The sequence below is a fragment of the Apodemus sylvaticus genome, chromosome 1 (assembly GCF_947179515.1).
Source record: "Apodemus sylvaticus chromosome 1, mApoSyl1.1, whole genome shotgun sequence".
Taxonomy (NCBI): Eukaryota; Metazoa; Chordata; class Mammalia; order Rodentia; family Muridae; genus Apodemus; species Apodemus sylvaticus.
This window is the reverse complement of record NC_067472.1, coordinates 182,342,601-182,354,169: the sequence shown is the minus strand read 5'-3', so window position 1 is coordinate 182,354,169 and position 11,569 is coordinate 182,342,601. Positions and strand designations below refer to the sequence as shown.

At 53.2% G+C, this 11,569-nt stretch overlaps 1 protein-coding gene across 1 annotated transcript; it reads right to left on the bottom strand.

Moving 5' to 3' along the window:
- Window positions 1-290: 290 nt before the first annotated feature.
- Window positions 291-8,925, bottom strand: Kirrel2 (kirre like nephrin family adhesion molecule 2). The gene is made up of 15 exons (XM_052179583.1): window positions 8,691-8,925; window positions 8,295-8,444; window positions 7,289-7,438; window positions 6,988-7,148; window positions 6,385-6,535; window positions 6,119-6,224; window positions 5,894-6,042; window positions 5,518-5,645; window positions 5,294-5,426; window positions 4,928-5,028; window positions 4,566-4,785; window positions 3,378-3,476; window positions 2,939-3,039; window positions 2,392-2,457; window positions 291-1,062 (listed from the first exon to the last, which is right to left on the bottom strand). Exons 1-15 carry the CDS (start codon window positions 8,740-8,742, stop codon window positions 727-729), a joined length of 2,103 nt encoding a protein of 700 aa, XP_052035543.1. The 5' UTR covers window positions 8,743-8,925; the 3' UTR covers window positions 291-726.
- Window positions 8,926-11,569: the final 2,644 nt, after the last annotated feature.

Below are 11,569 nucleotides of genomic sequence, written 5' to 3'. Positions count from 1 at the left end.
CAAGGGACTGAGGAAGGGCTTAGAATGTCATCGCTCCTGCCACCCTGTGCACTAGGGGAGAGGAAGGACTCTATACAGTACAGCCTCTATGGGCCTCTTCAGTCACAGAAAACACCAGGAGACTCTTTCAAGTACATTTACATCTTTGCCCCCCTTTATTATTAAACATATTCTTAGCCCAAGAATCCCCTTTATTTCTTTTATTTTCACCCTACCCCATTCCTTGGATTCAGTTCTTTCTGTATCTTTAAGGAAGGAGTCAAGATAGTGGCCATTCTGGCTCCGAGAAAATGAAATTTTATTGGCCAGGACAGGGTGAGGTGGGGTGGGAGATTATTTCTTTCATCTTGATTTGTCCTATGTTATCTTTCTTCTTGATGCAGATGGTCCTATATCTTCTCTGCTGACTGGAAATGCCTTCCATCTATATCACCCATTCCCACCTTTGTCCCTCTGCAAAGTATTTAGTCATTTAATCGCCATCTTGAATGTCTTTCTCACAGGAGAACAAATAGATATAGTGGCCATACTGCTCCTGCTTGGAGAATCCACTTTGGCTGAACTGAGTGTAGAGCGGCAGTCCTGATGCTCGTAATGATCTTTCCCTCCTTCAGTGTTCAGTTTGGGAGGGGTTGGTCATCAACCTGTTCTGACTCTCCAGAAATCTGGACAGCACACTTTATGGCAAGCTGAAGATCCTAAGACCTTTCAGTTGGAGAGATGTATTCACACGTGAGTCTGGAGACGCTGGTGGCTGGGTGGAGACAAGGTAGCGTATGGGAAGGGAGGAGTCCCAGAGTTCAGATCTGGGGGCCCAAAGGATGTGGGTTTCATGTAGCTGGCGAAGGCACGGGGGTGAGGGGTGGTGAGATAACCCGCCCGAGCCCTGTACAGTCTGCAGGGAGGGACTAAATCCAGGTGTGGCTTGAAGTCATAGTAAGTGGGAGTCCCCGGAAGGCCAATCGGAGAGGGCGGTGGCAAGAAGAGGCCTCCTCCAGGGGCTTCCCCAAGGCTAAGGCTCATGCTGACCCCTCGAACCTTGTAGTAACCATTGGTCGGATCCTGAGGAACAAACAAGATTTGGTAAGGAAAGCGTGTGGGGAGATAAGGGTCCTGGGTGGAAACACGCACTGAGCTACAGCTGGACCTAGAGATGGGCGTGAAGGCACAGAGAGCAGAAGCAGAGACTCCCAGACAGAGAGCTAGACATACATACTGGCATCGAAAGGGTGGGGTGGTGCTGGCTTCCCAGGACAAGTGGGGTCTGTCTGAAGTTGGGGCGGGAGAAAGGTGGGAATGGGAGAGAGAGGGAGGGAGGAAGAAGAGTAGCTCTCAGGCCAAGAGGAAAAACACACTCAGGTGCAGACAAGGTTTGAACTGGGGTTAGGGATGGAGTTCGCCTGTAGAGTGCTCGTCTGGATGGCTCAAGGCCCTTGGTTTGAGCCCCAGCACTACATAAAGTCAATGAGGAGGCACAAGCCTTTAACCCCAGCTCCAGGTTACCCTCCCAAGCTCATGATCATTCCTGCTACAAACTCAGTTTAAGGCCCCCCTGGGATGCTCTTGGGACGGGGACTTTAGAACGGGAGTCAGGGTTGAAACCAATGTGTCTGTCCTAAGACAGAATTCCAAAGTAAGGGTAGGGTGGGACATCGCGAAAGGAAGACCTCTGTCTGGAAGAAAGAGACACTCAGAGGCATAAAACACGGTAGATGGGGGCAAAGAAGGCCTGGAAACTAAGGCAAAATGAATCAGTCACAGAAACTGATGCTGCAGCTGGCGAGCTGGCCCAGGGGACAGTGGGCTTAAGGGCGGGTCTTTGGGGAGGCTCACAGCAGGGCTTCTCCGGCAGAGTTTCTCCATGTAGCCCTGGCCATCCTTCCACCATCTCACAATGAACTTAGGTCATAAAGTTTAGCAAGCGCCTTTACCTGATGAGCCGTCTCTTCCTCCCTTGTTGGCCTTTTTTATTCTTATTTAATTAATTAATTGATTGATTAATTAATTAATTAATTTTTAGGGCGGTGGTGGCGCACACCTTTAATCCCAGCACTTGGGAGGCAGAGGCAGGTAGATTTCTGAGTTTGGGGCCAGCCTGCCTGGTCTACAGAGTGAGTTCCAGGACAGCCAAGGGCTACACAGAGAAACCCTGTCTCAAAAAAGAAGAAGGAGGAGGAGGAGGAGGAGGAGTTGGAGGAGTAGGAGGAGAGAAGCAGAGAAGCCCCAAATGTGGTGTTAGGTCTGAAGCTTGTGACCCCAGCAGTCCAACAGCTCCAGGAGAAAGACTGTGTGGAGTCCAAAGCCCAGCCAGACACTGTTGCCAAAGAATTGTTCTGTCTCTGAGGTGGGGTGAGCCGGAGACTGAGCGTGAACTCCTCCCTCCACACCCACCTTTGTCTCCAGAGCCTCTTTTTCCTCAAGAACCAAATCATTGTGGTCAGTGTGCACAATGGGACCCTGAGAGGGGACAAACAGTGATAAGGCATGGTCAGAAGAAGATCATCTATCTATCCCTCTGCCAGATCCCAAAGTCTTTCACGGCCTTCCTTAGAGGCCAGGCTGAGGACAGCAGAAGGCTAGCCTGACAATAAGGAAGGCTGGGAGGAGACATTGAACCAAAGGAGAACTGGGGGACATGCACTTGCGATTGTGAGGATACCGTGGATCTAGGGTCATCGCGTTTAAGGCTGGAGACCAAGCTGGTTATAATGGCGCACGCCTTTAATCTCAGCACTCAGGAGGCAGAGGGAGGAGGATATCCGATTTGGAAGCCAGCCTGGTCTACATAGCTAGTTCCTGGACAGTCAGGGCTACACAGAGAAACCCTGTCTCAAACAACAACAAAAAAGGCTAGGGCCATACTTGAGTTTGAGGGTGGGCTGCACTGGGTTATTATGCTGGTCTGGAAGCAATAGAATGTGGGGACCCAGAGTCTTACCCGGTCCTCACTGCTCCCTGTCTCCTCCTCGGGGCCACGCGAACTGGAGCCTTCACTGCTTCCTGGGATCCGGACCAAGTTCTTTTGCTTAGAGAGAGAGCCTGAGGCACAGAATGTAAGAGGCAGAGGTAAGGGGGAAGTGACCGGTACTTGGAAACAGAGCTAACTAGACAACGTGGGTTAGGAAGGTTAGAAACCACGGAGAACTCGGGCTTCGGAGAGATGGAACAGAGCTGGGGTGACCCCGAGGAAACTGAGTCAGGGCTAGGGCGGGAACTTGAACCTGGGATAAGAGGAGCCCTGTGCAAGCTTTGGGAGCCAGGAATAGAGCCAGGTCCCGAAGCTGTCAATCAAGGCTGTCAATCAGGGGGTTGGGCCTAGACAGGGGATGGGAGGAGCCAGGGTTGGGACTGAGGCAGGTTCAGGCATTGATACTTGCCATGGCGGCAGCAGCAGAGGACCACCCCAGTGATGACCATAAGGAGAGAGGTGGCTGCAGAAGCGGCACCAGCCACCATCCGGACAGTGGGCAGCAAGTCTGTAAGGGGCACATGGGTGTGTACAGTGGGCAGTAAGGAGCACGTGGGGGTGGGGTGTCCTGAGAAGGCTGATCCAAAGACGGGGTTGGGGTTATCAGGGAAACAGGGGTTCAAGGCTTGGGTTTGGGATCCCTGGGTTCAAAAGGCTGCCAATCTTGAGATTTCTCCAGATTTGTAGTGTGTGCTCTGTCTGATGTCTGAGGATCCATGAATTTGGGGATTCGAAGCTTAAGAGTATATGAATTTAAAAATCCCTTGGCGAGTCACTTCTGTCATCATAGCACTTGGGATAGCAGGGGTAATGCCAGTAGCTGAAGACCAGCTTGGTCTATCTGAGACTCTGTCTCAAAATCAAAACCAAAACTCCAACAACACACAGGGCTGGCAAGATGGCCCAGTGTATAAAGGTGATCACTATCAAGTCTAATGCCCTGGTTACACTGGGTTCGATCCTGGGGACCCACATAATGGAAAGAGAGAACCGACTCCCACAAGTTGTCCTCTGACCTCCACGTGTGCACTGTGTCAGGAACATGACCCTCCATATAAATAAACAAATAGAGGGAGGGAGAGGGAGAGAGAGGGGGGGGGGTAAACAAACAGCATAACTTTAGGGGTGCTTAGAACTTGAGAATCTTTTATTTCACAATATTCCCATATTTGTAAATTCCTAGAATGGAATAGTGTCTCCATTAGGATTCTGTATTTGAGAGAATTGTTGATTTGGTGGTCCTGTGATTCAAGAAATTCATAGGGCTTTTTTGCTTTTGTTTTTGTTATACTTTAAATGCTATCGTATGTGTGTGTATATGAGTGTGGGGTATGAATGGAGGTCAGAGAACAACTTTGGAGTACTGGCTCTCTCCTACTACGCGGGCTCTGAGTGCTAAACACCGGTTATCAGACTTGGTAGCAAGTATCCTTACCTGCCATCTCGCTGTCCTAAATTCACAGTTTTGAGATTCGCTAGGTTTGGGGAGTCTGCACATTTAAGGATCTTTCTCGTTTCATTACTTCAGTCTTGGGAACCACCGTGTTTGTGGTATTTGGAATGCTCAGATTTAGGGGTCTTTGGGTCAGTAACTCACCTCTACGGCCCAGGTGGATCTGGATCCGACCCTCACCTAGACGGTTGCGGGCACTGCAGTTAAAGCCCGTGGTAAAGTCGGACTCCTGGGTTCCGGAAATGTGTAGCACAGAAATAAGGCCTGGGCCCTGTCCCCCCTCCACTTCCGGGGCTGGGAAGGCCTCCACTAGGAACCTGCCCAGGGAACCTGTCTCCAGGAAGCCCTCGTCCCAAGACCAAACCTAAGAACCAGGTTAAGGAAAAAAAAATAATCAAAGTCAATTAGGAGCTTGGGAAAGAAGAGGGGGGCTGGTGGGACGTGGGGACACCAGTGTCAGGTGTGGGAGGGCCGATGTGTCACAGAGGTGAAGGTCCTTTCCTTACCACAGAGTCTGGGGCAGGGGAGGCAAACACCACGCACTGGAGGCGCGCAGGACCCCGCAGGAAGGCCGGAGCAGGGTGCAGGGCTGTCACTACAGGGGGTGCTGGGATGGAAACCATGCACCATTAGACACGGATCTTGACCTCTACAAAATTAATTCTGAATAAAGCGAGTTCAGACCTGGTCACTGTGGTTTCACCCCTAAAAACAAAAACAAAAACAAAACAAAACAGGCCACGCCTCTCCACTGACCAAAATAGGCCAGCCTCTTCTTCCACAGTCCAGCTCCAATACTAGTCCCTATAACTTTCTTTCAACGCCTGCTCTCTCGTCCCACGCCCTGCCCCACGACCCTCGGGTTCTCTCACCGTTCACTGTCAGCCTCGCCTGCGCTGTGCCACCTCCCAGACCAGGTCGCCTCGGCTCAGCCCTGCACACATAGTCGCCCGCATCCTCCAGAGCCACGGACGGAAGCCGCAGCGTGGGCCCGGAACTCAGTACCTAGCACAGGGAAGGGGCATCAGAGACAAGGCTCGGGGAGGAAGCTCCGTCCAGTTCCAGCTACTGTCACAAGCCCCAGATCGGACTCCACCTGAGAGCCACCGAGGCGGGTCCAGGTTATCCGTGGAAGTGGGTTCCCGCGCCAGACACAGCTGAAGGAGGCGTCTTTTCCCACGTCCACGGACACGGGCTTCGGTTTTGCCTGCAGAATGGGTCCATCTGGAGGAGAGGAGTGGGGTGGAATGAGCCCCTGACCCAGGATCTGCTTCTTCAAAACGCTGTAGGACCACGTGTACGTCTCCAGGCAACACCCGCCACTAAAAGTCCAAGGCAACAAGCCCCGCCCCTACCCCTGCCCCGCTTCGATCTTGTAACTCAGCCAAACTCAGCCTTACAGCTGTCCTAGCCCCGCCTTCTGGCACGACCACGCCCACCTTGGTCACACCCACGGCCCCGCCCTTTCTCACACAACACTTCCAGCGCGGTGCTGCGGTTGGCGCTTCCGACCGCGTTGCTGACCTCGCAGGATACCGGCTCAGTCTGGAACGTGGCATCTGCAACAACCTCCAACCTTGGCCCACGTGCCCCGAGCACCGGGGATCCCCCCTTCGCCCACCTGCGGAAACAGGGACCTCAGTAAATGTCGTCCTAGCTCTCCTCTACTGCTAGAGACAAGTGACGTTTTTCCTCACCTGTAGCCGGTGACTGGAGGCTGGGCAGTGGCTTGACACAGGAAAGTCACCTTCTCACCCTCCTGCACAGTCTGGGGCTCAGCAGACAGAGTCACCTTTGGGGGATCTGTGAGAGTAGGGTGTGAATCGCTAGCTCTCTTTCTGAGGCAGAGGCTGGGCATTCAGTTCCCAATACCCCAGCGTGCCGTCCCTCTGCCTTCTCCTTCTTGTGTCACACACAGGAGTTCAGGACCACCCCTGGTCTTTCCAGGACTAACTGCACTCACACTGAAGGCTCAGTGTAACAGCTGTGTCCCTCCCCGTGGGCAGGACTTGGCTTCGAGCTCTGCAGATCAAGGTGGCACCATCGTCATGACTGGAAGGGGTCAGGAATATGGTGTTTTCTATTGTTCCTGTAGCCTTGTCCTTCAACGTGGTCTAGCGGTGATAAATACACAATAATTATTCTTCTTTTCTTTTTTGGTCAGGGTGTCACTGTGGATCCGAGGCTGGAACTCCTGATCCTCCTGCCTTAGACTCCTGAGTGCTGGGGCTACAGGTGTGCATTATTACCACGCTCCACACTGGCAATGATTTTATCTATAACTTACATAAGAATCATGTTGGATACTTTTAGTCTCTCACATGGTTTATTTAATTCTCTATATTATCCTATGAAGTGATTAAGGTTAGTAGTCTTCCCATTGTACAGATAAGGAAACTGAGGGACAAAGAGTTAAACACCACATGCAAAAGCAAATGACTGAGCTCTTGACCTGAATCGCATTTCAACACCAAATGGCTGCCATTTCCCCTAGATAAGCCTGTGCTTAGAGTGGTCTCTGAGTCTCGATAAGGAACAAGGAATGGCAAAGAAATTTAGGCCCAACCTGGTGGAAGCTGGTGCCGTCCAGCCGGATCCCATCTCGGAACCACAGTAGTTCAGGGGCAGGTCGGGCATCCCCACGACTCCGGCAGGTCAGATTTCCAGGAACTCCAGCGACCAGAGACACAGAGGGGCCGCCTAGTACCTGGGGTGCTTCTGGGGGGACTGCATGGTAGATCTGGGGTCAGATTTGAATTCCTCTCAGCTCCAGCCCTCCAGTCCCCTAGGGTTTCCTGACTCTGCTGTTCCAACTCCTCCCCTTCCCCCCCCCCAGCTCCCACAGCGCAAAAGGGTTGGACCCTCACCCATCACATGCAGTTGGGCTGGCCGTGATCGGAGTCCTGCTTGTGACGCCTGGCACTCATAGGATGCTTCATCTTCCAGTTCCACCGGCTTAATGTGGAGGTCATGCCGGCCACTGTTCGAATCCCCTGATATCCAGTACCGGGACCACCCTAGAGACAAAAGAAACCGTGCCTAGTTCTGAGCTCCTGGTCTCACCTCTTCATCTCCAGGCACCCTACCTACCTCAGGGAGCAGGGAAAGAGCACACATTCCACGCTAAAACACTTATTCAAAAGCATGTGCTGGGGCAGGGTATGGTGGAACACACCTTTAAGTCCCAGCATTCAGGAGTAGGAGGCAGGCAGATCTCTTTGAGTTTGAAGCCAGCCTGTTCTGCATAAGGAGTTCTGGCTGCCCAGGACTATGCAGAGAGACCCAGTCTCAAAAACCAAACAAACCAATAACAAGGCAGGGGGGGCGTGTGCTGATTCCAGAGAGATTCTGAGCCTCCTAGCAATTTATAGGGAGTGAAACAAATTTGGGAATGAAAAAGAAAGAAATACAAGAAAACGATTCCCATTAAAATTAGGTTGAGCTTGTAATTCCAACAGCTGAGGCAGGAGGATCTCGAGTTTGAGACCAGCTTGGACTGCAAAAGGAGACCCCAACTCAAACAACAAAACAAAACAACAAACCAAAATTAGATAAAAACAGTACCTTTCGCCTACCACGGAGGAAAGTAAAAGGGGGCGGGGCTTCTGAGGCGCTCACATTAACCTGTGCATTAACTCTCTGACTGTCTATATTCATTGGCAAGGTGTCCATGCATTTATATGATGTTTTAGAATAAAGATGGTAATCCCCAAACACAAGGAATCACATCTCTTCAAAGGCAATTATTTTTAAAACTCAGGATTCCCAAATCATCTTGGGTGTCTGTCTTTCTCCAAAGTTGAAAGAGCTGCAGTCCATGTCCAGCAGCCCCGCGGTGACGCCAGCCCTTCCCTGAGCAGAGACCAGCCTCACCTGGAAGGTCTCTTTCGCCCCCTAGAGCCAGGCCATCCTTAGTCCACTGTACGAGCCCCCTGTATGCGCCCAGAGCGCAGGGCAGCCGGACTTCCTCCCCCAACAGCACCACCATGTCCTCTGGCTGTTGAAGGAAATGGGGCGATGAACCTAGAAGAGGTACGGCTGAGCTTAGAAAAGGAATCTTTTTATGCAAGACCGGGGGGGGGGGAGTCCTGTCTCCAAAGCCTGCCCCCCCCCCGCCCCTTGGTCAGACTCAGAAGCCTTGGCTTCTAGAGTACTTTCTCACACTTAGGACTAGGAACTGTTAGTTTCCTCTCCAACAAGGCCGTAATGGACAAATGGACAAATAACCCTCTCTAAAGTTCCCTGCGCCCTCCGGGGGTGGAGGGGTACCTGCATGTCCTTTGAAACAGCAAAGGAAAACGATGAGGGCGGAGGTCAGCATCCCGAGTGTGTGTACCCCAAGATCTCACAGACTTAGGGTTGCACTGGTTTCCCTCCAACTTCTTCCTCGATAGCACGCCTCTCACCACGCTGGACTGGAGCCCCTCTCTGCACCCCACTCTTCTCTCCGGGCTGGAAGATTTTATGTCTGGCCCAGAGTCCCCGAAATCTGGCTCATCCGCAGTCTCCGGTGTTCTATACCGCTCACGGGTTGCAACCCTAGGACTGCGAGGGACCCACTAGGCGGGAGGGATCCTATTCGCCCCGCCTCCTGGAGACCCGGCCTCTTCCCATTGAGAAACTCCCGCGCCTTGTGTGCGGACCGCTAGAGATGCTCAGGGTAGCTGTCCGCGCGGCAGGCGGGCGCCCCTGCATTATCAGGGGGTCTGAGAGTCGGAACATCTGAGTCCAAGTTGGGGCCCTTGCTCGAGTTGGACACCTGCATCCTGCTGAGGTCGAAGGGGAGGCGGGAATGAGGAGGACGAGGAGGAGGAGATGGGGGCGGGGCGGCGGCGGGGATGGAGGAGGAGAGAAGAGAATGGAAGAAACTTGCTCAGCCCGAGTCCTGGAGGGACTGAGCTGAGTGGAAACCAAGCTATAAATGGGAATCTCTGGGGCTTCGCCAGCTTCCGCGCCCTGGGGAGGCGGAGCTCGGGCTCTCGGGGGGCCTGCGGGTCGGAGAGAGGGCACCCAGGTGCTGAAAGACCACTTAGGAGCCTCGAGGAAAGAGGGTTTCAGCTTCACATTTCCCAAAATTCTCCCTGCTGCCCTGTTACAGCTGCAAGTCATAACATACCCTAAGATCTAGGAATCTAGCCCTCCCCTCCCCTCCAGCTAGAGTTACTCCTTTCCCAGGACCCCGTAATACCCACCCGTCCCCTCTCTCCACCCAGTCGTCCCCGGCCCATCCGAGTGGTTGCCGGGCGACGGGCGACGGCTGGGAGGCAGCAGTGCCCTGGCTGTGTCAGGCAGGGAGGGAGGCTGGGAACCGCACAGCTTGTCCTGACAGCTCCCGTGCAGCCCAGCTGGGCGTTCCCACGCAGCGCAGCTGGCAGAGCAGGTGGGAGGGACCCTGAGCTACTGAAGGGGCTGGGGGGGGGGGTTGGGGGGATCTAAGACCCCGGGTCTAACCGTCCTGGGCCTCTTAGAATTAAATGACATTGGGGCTCAGACTGGTACTTCTAAATATCAGAGGGTTGGGCTTGCCCAGAGGGGATGGTTCAAACCTCTCTGCTGGCTAAGATGTCTTGCAGCCTGCTGTGTGGTGGAGTTGGGCCAGTTTCAGAATATCTGGTCTTAAGTCTTAAAGCTACTGGATTTGACAACCAATCTCGTTCTCACTCACCCCCACGGGCCCCGGAGGATTGGAAAACCAACAGACTGAACAGCTGTGCTGAGTCCTACAGAAGTGGAGGGATTGCAGGCTGACGGCCTGGAAAAGAGAGACCTGGGAGGTCCCACACCTAAATATGAACTCCTGGCTTCTGCTTTTTGAAATAGGACAGGTTTGAGCCCAGGACTCCTGAGTCCCCGGGAGGAAGTCAGGTGATGGGGCTGTTTTTCCAGACACCTGACACAGCTTCCCTTTCCTGGCACTCTGGGGCCACGGGCATGGAAAAATGGAGAGCCTGGGCTCCCCAGGGCATTCAGAGAAGGAAAACAGCCAAGGTTGAGTGTAGAAGGTTTGCACTAATTAAAGGCTCCAGTAACTGACAGCTCTACACCTTGGCCCCCAAGGATACCATCTGGCAAAGGCTTCATAGCAGACTCCCTGGTTAGGTCTGTATGCAATCCTTTTCCCAGGAGGTGTTGATGGGTTGGGAGATGGGAATGCGGACCGAGGATACTGAATCAATAGTGGGGCTGGATGGGACAGAAAGACCAGAGGGCTCACCCTTGGTTAGAGAGCTGTGGGGGGGGGGGCTCGGGCCAGATGCCTGGACTGCCTCCTGGAGGAGGAGCAGGCGTGAGGTGGGAGGTTTATAGGGATTATGAGGCAAAAGAGAACAGTTGCAATTCCTGCAGGAGATAAGCAGGCAGCAGGGGCATATCTCAGGCGAATTCGTCCCGGGTTGGGAGGGCAGGCCAGTCCACATACGCACTTCTAAAATTCAAGGACCAGACACGGAAGAGGGGGAGTGACAGAAATGGGAAGGGGGTAGGAGAGGAGGAGAAAGAGGGGGATGGAATCAAAGATGTGGAGAAGAATTAGAAGATAAATCATCCCAGAGAAAGACACACACCCAAGGGGAGCTGGAGGAGTTGAGGAAACAGAGGGATTCTCACATGGCCTTGGGATTCAGATGTTCCAGCTCCCAGAGACCCCCACCTTATGTTTATCTGTGTCTGAGAATACCAGGTTTCCACACATTGAGGTCTGTGGACACAATCCTACTGACTGTCCAGATGTTCTGTGCACACCCATATGAGACACTCCAAATACATTCACAGATGAAGATGGTCTCTCACCTCCCCTGGAACACGCACACTCTGAAATCCACATCCACATAGTTGGCTTCTCTCTGTCCCACACTCTCTTGGTTTAAACACACACTCCTGCATATTCACCAGCAGAGGTGCCTGGTGCCACTGAGGGAAGAAGGGTGCGTGCCACACACAGTCTGGGCTGCAAAGAGCAAGAGTGTCGTTGGGGGCAGGGGGTTGTGTCCTTCCCACACACACAGGCCTAGCTCTGGGTCCCATCCGGAGCTGGGAGATGGCCCTGGTCAGAAATGCTCTCCCCGGGCCTTGGGGTCACCGGGGCTAGGGAGGCACCAAAGAATGTTCCTGGCATGTGCTGACAGGGGATTTCATTGCCCGGCTGGGCA

What these genes read in the sequence shown, in the direction of transcription:
- Kirrel2 (XM_052179583.1), bottom strand. Translation starts at nt 8,742, where the DNA reads ATGCTGACCTCCGCCCTCATCGTTTTCCTTTGCTGTTTCAAAGGACAT. An exon ending in CACCGCGCTGGAAGTGTTGT is followed by an intron (nt 5,646 to 5,893) that starts GTGAGAAAGGGC and finishes CCTCTCCTCCAG; the next exon opens with ATGGACCCATTCTGCAGGCA. An exon ending in CCCGCCTCGGTGGCTCTCAG is followed by an intron (nt 5,427 to 5,517) that starts GTGGAGTCCGAT and finishes TCCCTGTGCTAG; the next exon opens with GTACTGAGTTCCGGGCCCAC.